At 54.7% G+C, this 17,723-nt stretch overlaps 1 protein-coding gene across 4 annotated transcripts in view; it reads right to left on the reverse strand.

The window, feature by feature from the left end:
- Positions 1 to 17,723, reverse strand: part of RGS3 (regulator of G protein signaling 3) — an 80,083-nt gene that overhangs the window by 31,602 nt on the left and 30,758 nt on the right. For all 4 annotated transcript variants that reach the window (XM_085593712.1, XM_085593711.1, XM_085593713.1 and 1 more), the window contains 2 exons: positions 14,574 to 14,685; positions 8,030 to 8,070 (listed from right to left, as the gene is read on the reverse strand). In XM_085593712.1, coding sequence (XP_085449838.1) covers positions 8,030 to 8,070; positions 14,574 to 14,685 — 153 coding nt within the window. The remainder of the gene's footprint in view (positions 1 to 8,029; positions 8,071 to 14,573; positions 14,686 to 17,723) is intronic.

The raw sequence follows: 17,723 nt of genomic DNA on the forward strand, positions 1-17,723 counted from the left end.
GGATGCCACATCCCTGAAGTGTTTAAGCCCAGGTTGGACAGAATCCTGAACAGCCTGATCTTGGGAGTGGCACCCTGGCCATGGCAGGGCTGGAACAAGATGAGCTTTAAGGTCCCTTCCAACCCAAACCATTCTGTTATTCTGTGGTTCTCTGTTGAACCTCCAGGAGGAGAATCAACCTCAAAAATCTTTTCCACCCACTGTGGAGCAGCCAGTGAGGACACAGGGCTGTTTTCCCAGGCCAGGCAGTTGTCTTTAAGTGGCTCATCAGGTAAAAGCCTTCCTAGGAATCCCTGAGAGGAGCCAGGCATGGAGCTCCTGCTGCAAACACCACTCTGGCAAACAGAGAGCAGGGCCAGCACCTTTCTGCTCTGCAGACATCCTTTCCTCTCAAGGAAGAGGAAAACAGCTCCGAGCTGAGTGGCCCCAGTGGCACCAAACTCACCCACCCAGTGCCAGCACAGCCCCAGAGCTTTCCCAGATCTTTCCATGCCTCTTCCCTGGCACAGCCCCATGGGCAGAGAGCTCCAGCCTGTGCAAACAGCTCCAGGGCCCTCTGAAATCCTCACCCCGTGCTGCCTGGGCTTTTTTAAAATCTCTCTAGCACTGTAACTGCACCATATCAACTCTTCTTTTTGCCAACATCTGGGAAATGTGAACCCAAAATTAAAGTTGGGGGAGAATAAGCTCACGATTTTTGATTATTTCAACACTCAGGTTTGAGGCTGAGCTGTGTAAAGAAGCACAAAACCAGGAGAGGAGAGTGCCCCTGTTTATCTGTTCCTCCAGCTGGGACACGAGCACTGCCTGCGCCCTGCTGAAGAGCCTGAGCTGGGAGCTGGCAGTGCCCAGGAGCTGCCCTGTGCCCAGGCTCTGGGTCATGCCAGCCTGGGGCTTCTGCCACTGGTGTCACCCAGCATCTGACCCAGGGAAACGCCTGGGCTGAGGAGGTGAAGCCCAGGGTCTGTCTGCACAGAGCAGCAGCCTGGCCACCGACTCCAGAGCCACTGCCACGGGTGTTCCAGCTCCAGGGACATCCCAGGAGCAGCCTGGGCCAGGGGGACACTGCCACTGCAGCTGGGGCTTGGGGCTGCCATGGGGATGCTGGGCTGGGCAGCTCCAGAGTGCCTCAGCATCTGGGGCGATCTGCACGTGGGTTCATGTCACAGCACCCTCCAGAGGGACTTCTCCAAAGGCTGGCATTGCTCTAACGTTGTGCCAGTGCAGCTGCAGCTTGGACTGCTCAGCACCACCCAGAGAAATGCAGAGACTGGCACCTGATGGCCTTTGGAGGAGGGAAAATGGAAAGCTCAGTTCAGGAAAGAGTTAAGCTGCTGCTGTGAGTGTGACACGGCAGAGGGACTCCGTGTCCAGCCCTCAGTGAGCTGGGTGACTCGAGGCTTGGGGAACCTCTCCAGCATCCCAGAAATGACCCATGGAGGAAACAAAGGAAACATCAAAGAGCAGGAAAGGATTTTTCATCTGGTAACATCTCCTGGCCACCAGCAGGAGAATGGCTGGAGCAGAGGGAGTCCCCCCCCCGTCCCCTGAACAGGACAGGGAACAGAGGTACACAGTTCTGTTCTCTCAGAATATTCATGTCACAAAACTGGTGAGAGCAAGGAGTCTCCAGGCTGTGTCTACCTCAAGTCCTGGGACCAGTCCCAGCCCCTGCAGCCTTGCCTGCAGTGCCTTCTCCCCCACAGCCCAGGGATCCTTCCTCTGGGCAGGACAAGCCCATCAAATTACAGCCACAAACCTGACAAGCACCATCTCTTGTCCTACTGTGAACGAGAGGAAATTGCGATACAATTCCAGCAGAGCATACAACCCATTTCCCAGACAAAGGCTCATCTCCACTCCCTTTTCACTAAACAAATTCCCCTCAGCTGTAGGTCTGATGTCACCCCCTGCCCAGCCCTTTTGCCCTCTTCCCTATCACCAAACCATCTGCCCAAATGGCCTCTAGGTCTGCCAAGACAGTGCCCAAAATGTTCCTTGCAAACTCTCCTGATGATGTGTCCAGAACAGCCAGATCCAAAATTACCCAGGTGTATAAAATCTGCCGTGTCCCAGTGTCCCTGAGGCTTGTCCTCTGTGCCATCAGTAAATTGCTTTTCCCAGCATTCAGATTTGCTGTTTGGAGACAGAACCTGGGCTCTCCCTGGCCTCTCCCCTTGGGACAATGCCACATCCCAAAGGACACTCAATGAGCAGCGCTGACTCCCAGCAGAGCAGAGAACACTTTGGGAAATGAATGCTGGGACATGGATGGAGTTACACAGACTACAGCATGGCTGTGATCCATTTGTCCAAAGCATTCCCTTGGCAGCAGCTGAGTGTGGGAACAGGAACAGGACCCCCTGGTGCAGGGATGTGTCCACTCAGAGCCAGGCTGTGGCTGCCCCATCCCTGCAGGTGCCCAAGGCTCTGTCTGGTGAGTGGCACCCTGGCCATGGCAGGGGTGGGACAAGATGATCTTTAAAGTCCCTCCCAACCCAAACCAGTCTGGGATTCTGTGATGGGGCAAGGTGGGGGACAGTGGCCTTTCTCTTGTCCAGAGGCTCTCCCTCTGCAGTCAGGATGGGCATGAGCCAGCTCAGGCACAGATTCATAACATCAATTTGCTCAGCTCTGCACGAGTGCTCACCACAGCAGCACAAGGAGTTGCTACTGGAAGGATTTTCTGTTTCCCAAAACAAACTCCTGTGTCTGCAGATGAAAACTTCCAGAGGAAAATAAAGATCAAATTTGCCAGTGCTTTCCAAAGGAAAAACTTACTGAGCTGTTTGGTTTTAAGTCGATTTGGTCTGAATATGTTGGGTTGGAATCAAACACTTGTAACAATGCATTAAACCCCTGACCTGCAGTTTCCTCTCAGCAGGATATTTCCGGAGCAGGGAAGGGTGTGAATGCAGCCCTGGAGCACACTCACAGCTCCACAGGCTCCCTGTGAGGCTGCCCATTCCCAGCAGGCAGCAAACGTTCCCTTCTGACAGCTTGTACACATCCCACGAGGTACATGTGTCCTGCAGGGAATGGGGTGGGATGGGGAAAATGCAGGCAAACTCCCACACCCCAAATCCTGTGGGGTGCAGAAATGTGGGTTCACACTGAATCCCAGACTGGTTTGGGTTGGAAGGGACCTTAAAGCTCGTCCCATCCCACCCCTCCCATGGCAGGGACACCTTCCACTGTCCCAGGTTGCTCCAAGCCCCATCCAACACCTGGACACTGCCAAGGATGCAGGGGCAGCCACAGCTGCTCTGGGCACCCTGTGCCAGGTCCACCTATTGCAGTGCTCAAATCAGCCAGAGGCTGACACAGGCAGGGGCTGTTCAACACCAAACTGTGCTCTTTGGGTTTGAAATCCTGAAAGGAAAGATGCCCAGGCCAGGTCTCAATGCACTGGCAGGACTTTGTAACATATCAGCTGGCAAATAGAAAAAATAGAGGAGCTGCAATGGCCATAAACTAAAACAGGAGTTCCACCCAGCATGAGGAAGAGCATTTCTCCATGAGGGTGGCAGAGCTCTGGAACACCTGCCCAGGGAGGGTGTGGAGTGTCCCTCTCTGGAGACATCCCAAACCCACCTGGACACGCTCCTGTGACACCTGCTCCAGGTGACCCCACCTTGGCAACCTGTGATCCCAGGTACACACAGCATTCCTGAGATCAAAAGGTACCACCTTCACCTCCAAAATCCTGGCTGGTGTCTGTGCTGGGACTATCACAGCCACCAGAAGGAACAAAACCCCCAAAGGGGGCAGCTCAGTGCAGAACCTCCCTCTGCTTTCACATCCTCTCCAATCCCATTCTACATTTAACCTATCCAGGATGCCAAGTGCCCCTCCAGAACTCCCAGACTCCTGGGTCCATCTGCACTCAGGATCTCCAAACTCTGCAATTCCCACCTTGGAGAGGCTGTAAAACAAACACCCTTCATGCTGGAACCCACACCAGGCTCTGCAGCTCTTGCTAGCTCTGCCTGCAAATAACCAGACTGCCCAGGGTTTAAACTCTGTGCAGTGATTTATTACATACAATTAGACAGGATGACCAGCAGTAGCTTTTTTGTGACACTTCCTGAAGGTTGGAATTTTCTCTCTTGTTTATAATAAATTAAACAAATCACAGGGATTAGAACATACTTTCGTTTTGTAACGTGGCAGATCCAAATGCAAATTTGTGACCTCATGGGTCAGAACATTACTCAGAAACCCTCAAGATGAGCAATAGCAAGAGGCTGATCTCAAGGCTTCAGCAGAGAGCTCTTCCTGCAGCAAAGGCAGTGGCAGCCCAGCCCCATGGGCTCCTCTCAGCTCTCAGCAGCACTAAACACATTAGTGCTCATTGTAGATGATTTGTGGGCAAGAAACAGCAGCTCAAGAGCTTCCTCCAACCTCCCAGCCCGGCACAGCAGCACAATGGATGTGTCTGCCCAGCCAGGAGACAGCTGAGAGCCACAAACCCTCCTGAGCCACCAGCAGCACCCGGAGGGCTGAGCCAGGAGAGGGCTCTGGGCACACCCAGAGCTGCTGCCAGGCCAGGGATGGAGCAGGTCGTGATGGGGAGAGACCCCTCAGGGTGACATGGGGCCAAAAAGCCAGGACAGCTCACACATCCTGCCCTGATCATCCTCATCCCTTCTAGCTGCCACCAGCAGTCAGGGGTGGGCAGTCCTGAGCCCCCTTCACCCCAATTCCCAGCAGCCTGAACATGTCCCCAGAGCACAGCCAGCCCCTCTCCAGGGGAATCCCTGTCCCCAGAGCACAGCCAGCCTCTATCCAAGGGAATCCCTGTCCCCAGAGCACAGCCAGCCTCTATCCAAGGGAATCTCTGTCCCCAGGGCACAGCCAGCCCCTCTCCAGGGGAATCCCTGTCCCCAGAGCACAGCCAGCCCCTCTCCAGGGGAATCCCTGTCCCCAGAGCACAGCCAGCCTCTATCCAAGGGAATCCCTGTCCCCAGAGCACAGCCAGCCTCTATCCAAGGGAATCCCTGTCCCCAGAGCACAGCCAGCCCCTCTCCAAGGGAATCCCTGTCCCCAGAGCACAGCCAGCCTCTATCCAAGGGAATCTCTGTCCCCAGAGCACAGCCAGCCTCTATCCAAGGGAATCCCTGTCCCCAGAGCACAGGCAGCCCCTCTCCAGGGGAATCCCTGTCCCCAGAGCACAGCCAGCCCCTCTCCAGGGGAATCCCTGTCCCCAGAGCACAGCCAGCCCCTCTCCAGGGGAATCCCTGTCCCCAGAGCACAGCCAGCCTCTATCCAAGGGAATCCCTGTCCCCAGAGCACAGCCAGCCTCTATCCAAGGGAATCCCTGTCCCCAGGGCACAGCCAGCCTCTATCCAAGGGAATCTCTGTCCCCAGAGTACAGCCAGCCTCTATCCAAGGGAATCCCTGTCCCCAGAGCACAGCCAGCCCCTCTCCAAGGGAATCCCTGTCCCCAGAGCACAGCCAGCCTCTATGCAAGGAATCCCTGTCCCCAGGGCACAGCCAGCCCCTCTCCAAGGGAATCCCTGTCCCCAGAGCACAGCCAGCCCCTCTCCAGGGGAATTCCTGTCCCCAGGGCACACCCAGCTCTTCTCCAGGGGAATCCCTGTCCCCAGAGCACAGCCAGCCCCTCAGAGGAATCCATCCTTGCAGAGGGCTGTTCCCACAGTCAGGAAGGAGGCTGAGCCTTTCACCAGGGCAAAAGAAGGTGCCACAACCAGAGTGTGGCACCCACTGGACACCAGATCTGTCAGGTGGTGGGGAGAGCTGTACTGGGATGGCCCAGGGACTCTCCCCAGCCCCATGTGTGCTGCAAGTGCCACTTTCAGTGCCCAGCCTTCATCTGAGAGCAGGCCCACTGCAAAAATCACCTTATCACAAAAACCCACCCTCTCACCAGGCCAGAGAGGCACCCAAAGCCTCCCCACTGCCCCCCTGCAGTGTTTCTGTGAGAGGCAGCCTCCAGGGACCCCTCTGAGGGTCCCCTCCCAGCCTCCTGGTGGCACCCCCACAACCCTGTAAGCAAAGGTTTGCTCCCAAAATGTGAATGCAAAGAAGAAAAGAGAGACAACCTGAAGGAAATGCTCTTCTTGGCTTCCTTGCAGGAATCAGATGCTGGAATGCTCCCAGGCTGGCTCCCAGAACACCCCATCCTTTCAGAAGTGCCCATCTCTCCACCTGGGGCCAAGGGCACAACCCCTGTGCTGCACATCTGGGAGGTTCCTGCTCTCCTGCTCCATCCCCAGCCCCTGCAGCCCTGTCACCCTCTCCACGTGGCTCCTGGGGAGGTGACCTGCAGGTCACTGTTTCCCAGAAGAGAAGTCTGAGAGAAGTCTGCTGGGAGAGCCCCATCCTGCCGTGGCTCACTGCTGACTCACAGACACATCCCTCGCTCTGTTCCCCTTTCAAAGGCCAATTTCCCACTGCTGGAGAGCCCGATGGCACCTCCAGCTGGGAGGTTACTGTCCCCTTCACCCTGGAGCCAGCTGGTCCCTCTGGCTCAGGGCAGACCAGCAGCCATGGGGTGGGGAGGGAAGGGTGGCACGGGGCACGTCCTGCTTGGCAAGGTCTGTGCCTGAGCCAGGGGCTGCCCCAGTGTCCCCTCAAAGCCTGGGCTGGCCAGTGCAGGGGTGCACACCCACCCCTGGGGTCCAGCACGTGGCAGAGCTGCTGGTCACCGCGGGTTGGAAGGACCACTCCACTTGTGACCTGCCCCAAAACACCCCAGGAGGAACAGCCAGGGTTTGCAGGGTCCCACAGCGTGGCCAGTCCAGGACTACTGAAGTCTGTGGGGGAACAGGAGGTGGGAAAGCAAAAGTCTCACATTTTCTATCCAACTGCTCCACTCCAGCCACAGCAGACGCTCCATCACCAGAGCTCTCATAGACCAATTAGGTCCCTCAGAAGAAAGCCCAGCACTTCATTATAGCCTGACAAAGACACCTCTTCACCTCTCAAGATCTCAGGAAACACAGCCAGATCTGTTTTGGTCACTTCTACTTAGGGGCACTAAGCTTCTAAACCAAATATCAGACTCTGAGTGCATTTTTCCAAGTGCCTGGGAAAATGCTGGGGAGCCTCATCCAAACACCCAGCACAGCCTGGCTGAGTCACAGCCCAGCTGTCACCAGCCCAGGGTGACATTGCCCTGGGACACGCTGAGCAAACCCAAGGGGAGGCTCAGCTCCTGCCCAGCCACCCTGGGAAAGCACAGAGGAGACAAGGAAGGAGCAGGAGGGAAGGAAGAGGAGTGCAGGATTCTGCAGTGAGTCGTGCCCTGGCCCAGCTCCAGCCACTCAAGGTGAACAACTTCCACTCTGAGCATTTGCACCCAGCTTTTACAATGGCTCATTATTCCACAGTGCCGCTGAGCAGTGTTTGCCCTTCTCCTCTGTGCCCTGGGGAGCTTTCCCAGACCCACCTTTCCACCTCACAAAGCACAAGGCCTTGAAAGCAGGAACACAGTAAAGTCACTGCAAAAGCAAAAAACCCACGGCCTTCAATCATTAGGGAGGTCCAGTGTGAACCAATTTTGCAGAGTCCTTGACTTGACAAAAGGGACTGTGCCAATGTCTGGGTGACTCTAAACCTGGTTAGAGCACTCAGCTACATGTGGGTTTAGAGCTGTGATTCTGCTTTCAGGTTGGGCTTCCTTATTTTATTTGAGAGCTCCAAACCTGGATGTTTGTAGACAAGAAAAGCAAGGTGCCTAAAAATAATGACAAAACATTTGATAAAGAAATCTGCCCCCAGTGGTAAGAATCTTAAGAGAAGACAAAAGTGAGATGTATCAAGGAAGATCCACAGGGAGAAGGGGGAAATAAACCTGTCCTAGTGCTGCCCAAGCTCCTCTTAGCAGCTTTTTATTCACATATTCTACAGCCATTATGTTTCTTTTCCAGGCTTCTGGTACATTCATTTAAAGGGAAGTTAAAATCAATCTTTTTTTCAGTGCTCTTTGCCCCAGAAGGATCAGAGCTGTCAGAACCTGCCCAGCTCTGGCTGGAAAGTTAAAGTGGAAATCAGCACCACTCACCTCTGCCAGGTAAAGGATGCAGAACTTGCGATCTTCTGAACCTGCAGAGAAGAAAAACCAGGATCAGAGCGAAGCTGCAGCTGCATTTCTGCAAGTGGAGCCACTGGCAGAGGAGCTGCCTAAGAGCCAGCACTGAATGAATGTTTGTTGTTGTCCCCCAGTACCAGGCTGTGAGCTGGGTGATGTATGTGGCATCTGCCAGGGCCGGGCACGGCGGGATCCTGCAGGGACTCACTGCCCTGGCAGGGCTCCTCCTCTGGGCTTCTCCTTTGGAAAAGACTTTGCTTCATTCAGAGACCACGTGCAGGCTCTGCTGCCCAGCCTGCCTTGGCACATGCAGCCTGTGGGAGCTTCCCAGGGGCTGCACAGCTCCTGCAGCACCCACCCAGCCATCCTGGCAGTCAGGGATGGGTCTCTCCATCTTATCCCTGTGGGCACTTCGCTCCCAGGAGGACTGACAGAGAAACTCCTGTTCCTGCATCTCATTCCCAGCTTCTTGCCCCCGGTCCTGGCTGGTCCTGGTGGTCCTGCTGCCTGTCCCAGCCTCCAGCAGTGCCAGCAGCTGGGGCACTGCCTCTGCAAGGGGATGGAGCCAAACCCCAGAGCAATGAAGCAGCAGGCATGGGGCAGGGGAAAGAGCTCTTCCTGCTCTTTTGGGCTGAGGACAAACTGCCAGCACTGGGACACTGGGGAGAGCCAGCCAAGGAACTTCCACAGCTTTATGAAAGGAGATGGTGCTGGGGACAACACAATGACCAGCTCTGCCATCCACCTCCTGCTAAATCATGGAGCAGCCCAGAGCAGCTCCTCAGCTTGCTGCCAGGAATCCCAGGAGCTGAGTCAGACTCCAGCTGCTGCACCAGGCTGGTCCCTGCAGGTCCAGCCTTCCCTGCACACAACCAAAAGGCATGCCTGAAGATTTACCTTGGCCCTGGTGTGTCCCCAGCCTTGAGAGAAGCCAGCTCCAGCTGGGCATACACCAGCCTCACAGGAGGACACGAAACTGCCCCAGGACGGGCTCAGGTCAGATCGGGAGCAGGACATCCCAGCTCTGCAGGACATGCAGCTCTGCAGCAGGACATCCCAGCTCTGCAGGACATGCAGCTCTGCAGCAGGACATCCCAGCTCTGCAGCAGGACATCCCAGCTCTGCAGCAGGACATCCCAGCTCTGCAGGACATGCAGCTCTGGAGCAGGACATCCCAGCTCTGCAGCAGGGCATCCCAGCTCTGCAGGACATGCAGCTCTGCAGCAGAACATCCCAGCTCTGCAGCAGGACATCCCAGCTCCAGCAGCTGCCTGGCCCCTTCACAGCAGCTCTGCCCCTGTGGGGCTGCTGCTTCCCTAACCCTCCTAATGACATTATCTGTGTCAGGAGCTCAGGGCTGCAGCCTGGGCATGGCTGCAGATCCCACTGGAAGTGGTGTCAGCACAAGCTCTGCTTCATTTCAGCAGCCTGAGCTGCTCGATGGGAACAGGCTTGCACAGGGCTGGAAACACCCTGTTCCCCGGAGGAAAACAATTCTCCTGCTGCAGGCAGCAGCCCAAATGTCCAGATAAGAGCTGTGATCCACTGAGGGACTCAGGTGCCTCTTGAGTCACACCCTGGGCCACGTGAAACCCATGAAGAAGTGGTCTGGTGCTCTTTGCTGGGTGCCTATTCCAGCTGTCTTTGTGGGGTCACAGCTCTGCCTCCACTGTCAGCTTCAGTTTTAATGCATTTTGCAGGATATGGGCTGGAAAATCCCTACAGGGACACCAGGACACTGTGACACAGTGGCTGCTGGAGCCCAGCACCACTGGGAGTGCTGCTGTGGCCCTCTCGGGTGAGGAGCCCCTGTGTGTTCCCAAAACCTTCCCTGTGCTCCCCCACACACAGAGGTGAGGGAAGCCTGGCCCCAGGGCTGCCCCTCCAAATCATCCTTCCCAGAAGGGGAGGGATGCGGGACTCTGGCAGCAGGAGCAGAACTGGCCTGGCTGGGAGCCCATCCCTCACCTCTGCACACAGAGAAACACCCACTGCTCCCCATGGCAGTGTCTGAGCACTCCCAGCCCCTCTCCCATCTATCCCAGCAGGACCATCAGGGAGCATTTTCCTTATGGAGCCCATTGGAACCCCCGACCCAGGGCTTTTCCCCTCAGAAAGGCAGAGTTTGGAAGCAGGATCTGTGCCTGCTGCTGGCACACCACGAGTCCACCAGCCCCTCCTGCTGCTCCTGCTTCTCCTGAGCTGGGCCCTGCTCTTCCCTGCACCAGGACCTCTCCAGGCTGACGGGCACAGCAGGTCACAGAGGACCAGCACATCCCAGCCATGTTTCCTCAGGAGTTTTAACCAGATTTCCCCTGATGATGTTGTTATAGATACATATTATAATATTGGCTTTTCACAAATATTAAAATGGATTTTATATGTGTGATGTTAAAGTAACTTTGTTATAAAGATATAGTTTTTATTTCTATTCTTAATTAAGCTTAGACATAGTAGTGAAATGGCAATACTTATATTAAAATGTCTGCTTGGATGGGATAACATCCAGTGAACACAGGATGAGTGAACACACCTGCTACAGATCTGCCAACTATCAGCTCTCACTGTCTGAAGATAGTGTGGATCAAGACCCAAAAACTAGAAGTAATAAAAATAGACTAAAACCACAATCAAAAAATACACATACTCTAAAAAAACAGATCCAAAGAGGTGATATGCTAAACAATTCTTAGAACATGTAAACTAGTTTGGGGAAAAGTTTACTACGCTATAGTAAGTTTACTATTACTATATAGATAAGGATCTATGAATAAGTAACGAGCTGATGTAAGTGAAAAGGTATTTACAGGGTGTCCCCAAAGGGTAGTCTTGGCTGAGTGCCAAGATGCACCCAGCCCTAATAACCTTTGCTCTATGGTCCTTGTCTCCTATTGTCCTTTATTAAACTTTTTACATTCTCACAGGAGAGTGAACGTGTTTTTCACAATGTGAGGATCCCCATAAAGAAAGGTTCTGTTGGAGTGTAACAGCCCAGGGAATGACCCTGCTCCTCTTGGGCCTCTGTGCATTCCTTCTGCAATAACAAGTGATCCTGACAAGGTCCAAACCCACCAGAATTAAGTTCCCTTCCAAATTCCTCTCCACTTAGCTGTGAATCCTGGCACCAGCAACCTCCAGAGCCAGCAGCTGCTTCTCCCTGTCCCTCCAAGACTCACTGATACACGTGGCCCTGCAGCTCAGTGCCTACAGGACATAGAAAGCAGGGAGCTAGTCTGGGCTATGGAATGGCTTAAATCCAATTTTCTACCAGCCTTTAGGGAGAGCTTCAGTAATAAACTGGCTGCCCATCCCAGCAGCTGGGCTGGAGGCAGGGCTGATCCCTGGCAAGGCACAGGGAGAGGCTGGAGGGCAATGGCAGAGCCAGGCAGGGCTGACCTGGGTGCAGATCTCACAAACCAGGTTTGCCAGGATTCCTTCCGTGTTTTCAAGTCTCTGGAGAGTCAGGGTGGAGCAGCAGAGCCTGATGTGCCCAGAGGCCAGAAAAACACAGGAGAGGCACAACCTGGCACTGGAGGTACCCAGGATGATCCCCAGCTCTGCTCCCCACATCTCTCGTGACAACAGCATAGCACATTCTCTCAGCCAGTCAGGGAAAAGCTAAAATGAAATAAGTAGGAAGAAAAAACTCACTTGAAGGTATTTCCTTCTCTTCCTGATGTGCTGAGGTGGGGACTGGCTTGCCTTCCAGAGTGATGTGGCTGAACCTGTGCCAGGCTGGGCACGAAGCACAGTGGGAGCTCTGTAGGGACACGTCCCCTCTCCTGCTAAGCCCTGTCCTGCACACCCACACTGCCTTACCCAGCACAGCAGCAGCTCCCAGCACTGCTCTGCCTCTGCCACTTCCCTGTGCAGCCCATGGAAAGCACCTCAGTATTTGGGGGTGCATGCCTGGTGTTGAATCACAAAGATGGGAGAAGAGAGAAGCTGCTCCTGCTCCATTGCACAGCCCAAGGGCTGTGGCAATGCCCTGCTGAGGGCAGGCACCCTGACCCCAAATCTTCATGTCTGCTCAGCAAGGCTGGGACTGCACCCAGCACCCAGGACAAGGTGCTGCCAGGCCCTGGATGTGTGGGAAGGGAGGGAGGCTGCTGGGCACATCCAAACCTGGCTGCCAGGAGGGGACAAGCTGGTCCCACTGGGGGAGTGTGGCAGGGTGCAAGCCCTGGGTGTTCCCCAGCATCCCAAGGAAAGACAGAAGACCCATAAATCCCACTGTTGTCCCTTGAGCACCTTGGGGCTGCACAACACAGCAGGCTGGGATGTCAAGGGCAGCGAAGCAGCACATGAGAAGCCCTTGTTTGCAGGATGCCACCTGGGGGGGTAAAGGAATGCTCCTCTCTGTCCCAAAGCTGAGCACACCCAAGGGGGGGAACCAGGACCTCGGCGTGTGGAAATTCCCACAGTGCCTGTGTGACTGGGAGCCTGGGCTGGCGTGGTGCTCATCAGCCCGGTGCTGGGCTTGTAAAGCAGGAAGAGAGAGCATTGTGAGGCAGATCAGACTGATTTGCTTTCGCACAGAGCAGCGAGCAGCAGGAACAGGAAACAGCACAATGGCCCGGAGCGCACCGGAGATGTCTCAATTGTTGGAGGCAGCCACACGCCTGTTCCTATTCATGTGCCCTTCAGTCATTCAGGAGAGCAGCAGCAAATCCCTGCCAAAAGGGACAGACATCTTCGTGCTCTCTCCAGCCACCCTTGAAGCAGCCCTGCCCTAAGCAGGAGGGTTTGAGCTGCCCGAACAGCAGCTGTGCTGCAGTCCCAGTGCTCTGCTGCAGGGACTCCATCTCCTTTGGAGAGCCTTGGGAAGCTATTCCAGACATGATCCAGCCAAGTCATGATGGCAACAAGGAAGTAAGTGGCAGAAAACTGCTCACAAATCCACCGTGCCTGAGGTGAGGAGGCACAATCCTGTGCTGCTGCAATCAGAGCTCGGTGTGCAGAGGCAGGAGCAGCACCAGGGAAGCTGATTACTCCAAGCAGGTGAACGGAGCACAGCTATTCCCCAGCCTTTGGGAGCAGCCAGGAGCAGCCCACACACGTGGTCCAGGAGCTGACCAAAAGCACTTCAACAAGGAACAATTTCTTTTGTCCCTTTCTTAGAAATAAGCAGTGCTGAGAACACACTTGACAAAGCCCAGGGAGGCTTCAATGGCTTTTCTCAATGGCTCGTGGCTGTGGTGCCCATCTCCCTCCCTTGTGTTTCTGCTCCCACCAAATAGGTCAGGGAATTCATCTGGAAATAGAAACGTTGCTGGAAATGGGAAATAACAACTGTGGTGTCCAGCACTGGGTTCAGAGGAACAGGCAGCATGTGGAGAGACACAGTCCATCCACAGGGCTCATGGCTCAGCTGGGAAAAGTCAAAGGATGCAGCAAAATTCACCCAGAAAAGGATTCCTATGGAAAAGCAGCCCAGATCTGGATTCATTCCTTTTGGTCAGGGCCACAAAACTACATAAAGACATTGGCTCATCACTTTCAGAGTAATTTGGTTTGGAAGGGGCCTCTGGTGGGCTCTGGAGTCCAATCCCCTGATCAAAGCACCCAGACCAGGACACTCAGGAGTCCTGAATGCCTCCAGGCAACTCAATATCTGACCAACCTCATGACAAGAAAGTTTCTCTATCTCATCCTGATTTCCCCTGTGGGGTCCCAGGGCAGCTGCCTGGGCTGGAGGAGGAGCTGTGGCACAATTAGGTAACTGTACATAAAACCAGCCCATTCCCAAAAAGCAACCACACCACACAAGGAACAAGGTGAAACTGGGCCCAGGACCAAGAAGTGGCTCCACCATAGCAAATAGGATGTGGTAGAGCCATTCCTTTATTCCTCTTTAGACCACGAGGAGCTAGAGGGAGTCTTTTGTACAGCCTGAAATAACCCATTTCCAGTCACCCCGTCCTAGAAGCTCTCTCTGAGGTCTCAGCTGGACACAAAAGATGTCAGCCAAGGTGCAGAGTCAGGGCAAGGTCCCCAGCCCTGCTCAGAGGGTTTGCTCTTTCCTCCCCAGAGAGGTGACAAGGGGGATGGATGTGAGCAACAGGGAAACCGTGGGCAGCTGAAGAGAGAAGTAGCAAAGCAAAGCAGCAAAGTAAAGGTCATCAGAGCTTGGCCAGCCACGCTTGGAGCCAATCTCTGAACTCCCTCGAGGCACCACGAGGGAAACCTCAAGGATTCAGTTCCCTCTCCCAGCCTTGGCCAGTCCCTGCTGTCACAGCGTGACACCTCTCGCGGAATGCCAGCCCAGATCCTGAGACATGCACCCAGAAAGGCTGGAAAGGGCCTGAGGTGTCCCAGGAGATGGAGCTCCCAGTTGAATGCAGGGATAGCAGGGGTGATGTGATGCTGGCAGCCCAGGAAGGATGACCTGGAAGCACTGCTTGGTGGCACTGGAAGCAACAGGACAGCAGGGTGCTCTCCTGCTGCTGGCCAGAAACCTGCACTGCTAGCAGCCAGAAAACCCCCAAAATGCCTCCAATTGCTGCTAGACACTCACCCTCCTGGAGCTTGACACTCTGCAGGTACAGGGGGTTCCTCAGCACGTTGCAGCGCCCGGGCTCATCCTCCTTGGTGAAGAGCAGCAGGTCGGAGTAGACAAAGAGAGTCACCTGGAAGCACAGGAGCAGCACAGGAGAAGCTATAGGGAGCTCATCTCTGGGCACTGAGACAGTGTCCTGGAAATGTCCTCTGCCCTGGGGAGAGGCACCAGCCTCAACAGGGAGCCCAGACAGCCCTTCCCAAGGGACTGATGGCTGCTGCAATCGGCGAGCTTTGGATGAGGCTCCACTCACTTGGCAGCCGCTTCCTGAGGCTTGTGGAGTCCTGTGACAGGAGGGATAAACCTGCCCGACACACAAACACACCCTCCCTGCTCCCTCCTGTCACTTCCCACTTACACCAGTTACAAATCACAGCAGGAGGAGGGAATAAGTTGCCGACTAATCCCAGCACGCCGCAGAAGTTGCAGCCTGAAAGCAAATCTGATCACTCTGATCAGCCCCACGGAGGAGCTGCTCTCAGTGAGAAAGTAAAGTTTTGTTTTCACAAGAGCAGGACCCACAGAGAGCAGCTGCAAGGGACAAACCTGACACCTCAAACCACGGTGGGGGTGGAGAGGAAGCACGGCCTGAGTGTCTGCCCAGAGCTCTGCTCCAGCAGTGCCCCAGGTGTCCCAGGAGCTGGGAGCTCCTCCAGACCAGTGGGAAAAGTCTTGCCCGAAGTCCCCAGTCCAATCAGTTCAGATTAATGGGATCTTTAAAATAAGGATGGGTTTCTCCACTGTATTGGAAATCCTGGACCCCGAAGCCCCCCAGGGATGAGAAGCTTGGTGCCACAGCTGAGGTGTGAGCCTGTCCTGCCCTCCAGGAGCTGGGGCACCCAGAAAGCCTCAGAGATCACAGAATCATGGAATTACAGAACACCTTGAGCTGGAAGGGACCATCAGGATCATCCAGCCCAGCTCCTGTCCCTGCCCAGACCCCCCAAAATCCCACCCTGGGCATCCCTGGCAGCGCTGGCCAAAGGCTCCTGGAGCTCTGGCAGCCTCGGGGCCGTGCCCATTCCCTGGGCAGCCTGGGCAGTGCCAGCACCTCTGGGGGAAGAACCTTTCCTGCTCTCCAGCCTGAGCTGCCCTGGCCCAGCTCCAGCCGTGCCCTGGCTCCCATCCCTGGTCACCAGAGATGCCAGGGAGCAGCTGCAAGGTGTCAAGGGCACAGTGGGTGCCAGACCTGCTCAGGATGAGGGCCTTGGGGTGTCCCCCAAAACCTCCCACAGCAAAAGGAAAGCTTTGCAACACTGAGCCACAGCAAGGAAGGGTTTGTGGCCTTTTAGCAATGCTTTTGTAAAAGGAGACAACACCCCAGGTCCCAGAGGAGTGGGAGGGAGCACAGAGAGGTGACTCTGCTCCCACAGGGACCAAGTCCCAGCTAAGAGCACAGTTTGTGTCTGTGGCTGATGGACACGTCCTGAGGAGGACAAGCTGAGTAACAGTTGTCACATGCTGGGGAGTCTCACATCACGGAAGAGCATCTGCCTCCAAAGCCAAAACCAAGCCCTTGCCACAGGATTTCTCCTTGCAGTGCAAGCTCATTTTTGTAGGATTCTCAATAAGTACAAAGCTGCTGGTGGAGCTTTAATTGACAATGAAACCAGGGAGGGGATGTTCTTCTCAGTGTTATTTGGAAAATCCCTTCCTCTGCTCTCAACACTCTGCTGGCCTTGTGCCCACATCCACCTTCGTTCTTTCTGATCTTGCTGGTAATACAAGGAATAACCAGGTAGAAACCTTCATCCCATGCCCACTTTATGCCAAAATGTAACTTTTCTGGGACATGTCTGGTGCCATCTCAGGCCCTCAACACCAAAGAGGAGATGCTGAAGGGATTTTGAAAACAGCAACCCAAAGTGAAGGAGAAAAAAAACATGATCAGCTAACAGTCACAGAAATGGAGGAAAGAAACTGAAAACCTACTACCTGTGGAACTTTAAAGGGTGGAAAAAAGATTGGGAGCAGCAGGAATAGCACTTCAAAACCAAGCAAGTTTCAATAGGGAATCTTGGAAATGGAATTACATGGCTAAGTATTTACAGGTAGCATTGAGCTTTTACAGGAAAATGGGACAGATGGTATTCAGGATGTAAAAGGTAAAAGCAGATTCTGTAAGAGCATCTTTGAGAGATGCTGCTTCCAGGAAGACACTTGATCTGAGAGCAGTTGATAGAGGTCCCTCTGCTTCTCCAGACTGTTGGGAGGAAAAAACAAAAGTGCCCCTTCCACCCACAGAGGCAGAGGCAGCCCAGCACCGTGGGGCCTGGGGCTTTGGCAGACCCCGAGGTTGGAGCTGGACATGTCCCCCACCTGAGAGCTGAGGAGGGGACTCAGGGAGGACCCCAGGGCAGCAGGGATAAGGGGAGCCTGGAGGAGTAACGTGGAGCTCTGCCCTGGGCTGCCATCCCACACTGACGGGCCGTGACCTGTCTGCAACAGCCCTTGGCAAACAGATCTACCCTGAACAACCACAGGGCTCCCAAAAGCCAAGAGCAAACAAACAGCAAACACAACGTCTGGGCTCACCCAGGCAAGTCACAGAATTCACCAGAATTGCTCCCTGGAGGGTCAAAGTAGCTTTGGGTGTTTACCAGAAGTAATTTCCACCCCACAGTCAGAAGCACAAGAGTTGACAGGACAGAAGGACTCTGAAGACAGGGATGGGAACCCTGGGTCACTGCTCCAGGGACAAGGCCATATGGCCATTGTCACATGGACCTTTCAGGGGGGTCTGAACAGATTTTACAGGAGGGGGGAAATTGTTCATAGAGGCTGACCCTGGTAGCTCTACACTGTTCATCTGGGTGTGCTCTGCACCACAAACAGCAAAGCCTCTTCTGCTGAGGGACCTGAGCAGCTACTGGCAAAGCACTGGTGCAGGAGACAGGGACATGTTTAAGGAGTTTCCTGAGGGAAATCAGGAGAAACTGAAAGCCAAGAGGGCAGGTAGGAACAACAGGCCTGTGTGCTGCCCAAGAGGGGATAACCCTGGGACTGTCACTGAGCCCTGCCCTGGGCAGGAGGGAGCCAATATCACAGCTTGGAAAGAAAAATGTGGCCACAAAATCACTATGAAAAGGTGCCCAGAAACGCAGCCTT

Source organism: Lonchura striata, chromosome 17, assembly GCF_050655825.1.
Source record: "Lonchura striata isolate lonStrDom1 chromosome 17, ASM5065582v1, whole genome shotgun sequence".
Taxonomy (NCBI): Eukaryota; Metazoa; Chordata; class Aves; order Passeriformes; family Estrildidae; genus Lonchura; species Lonchura striata.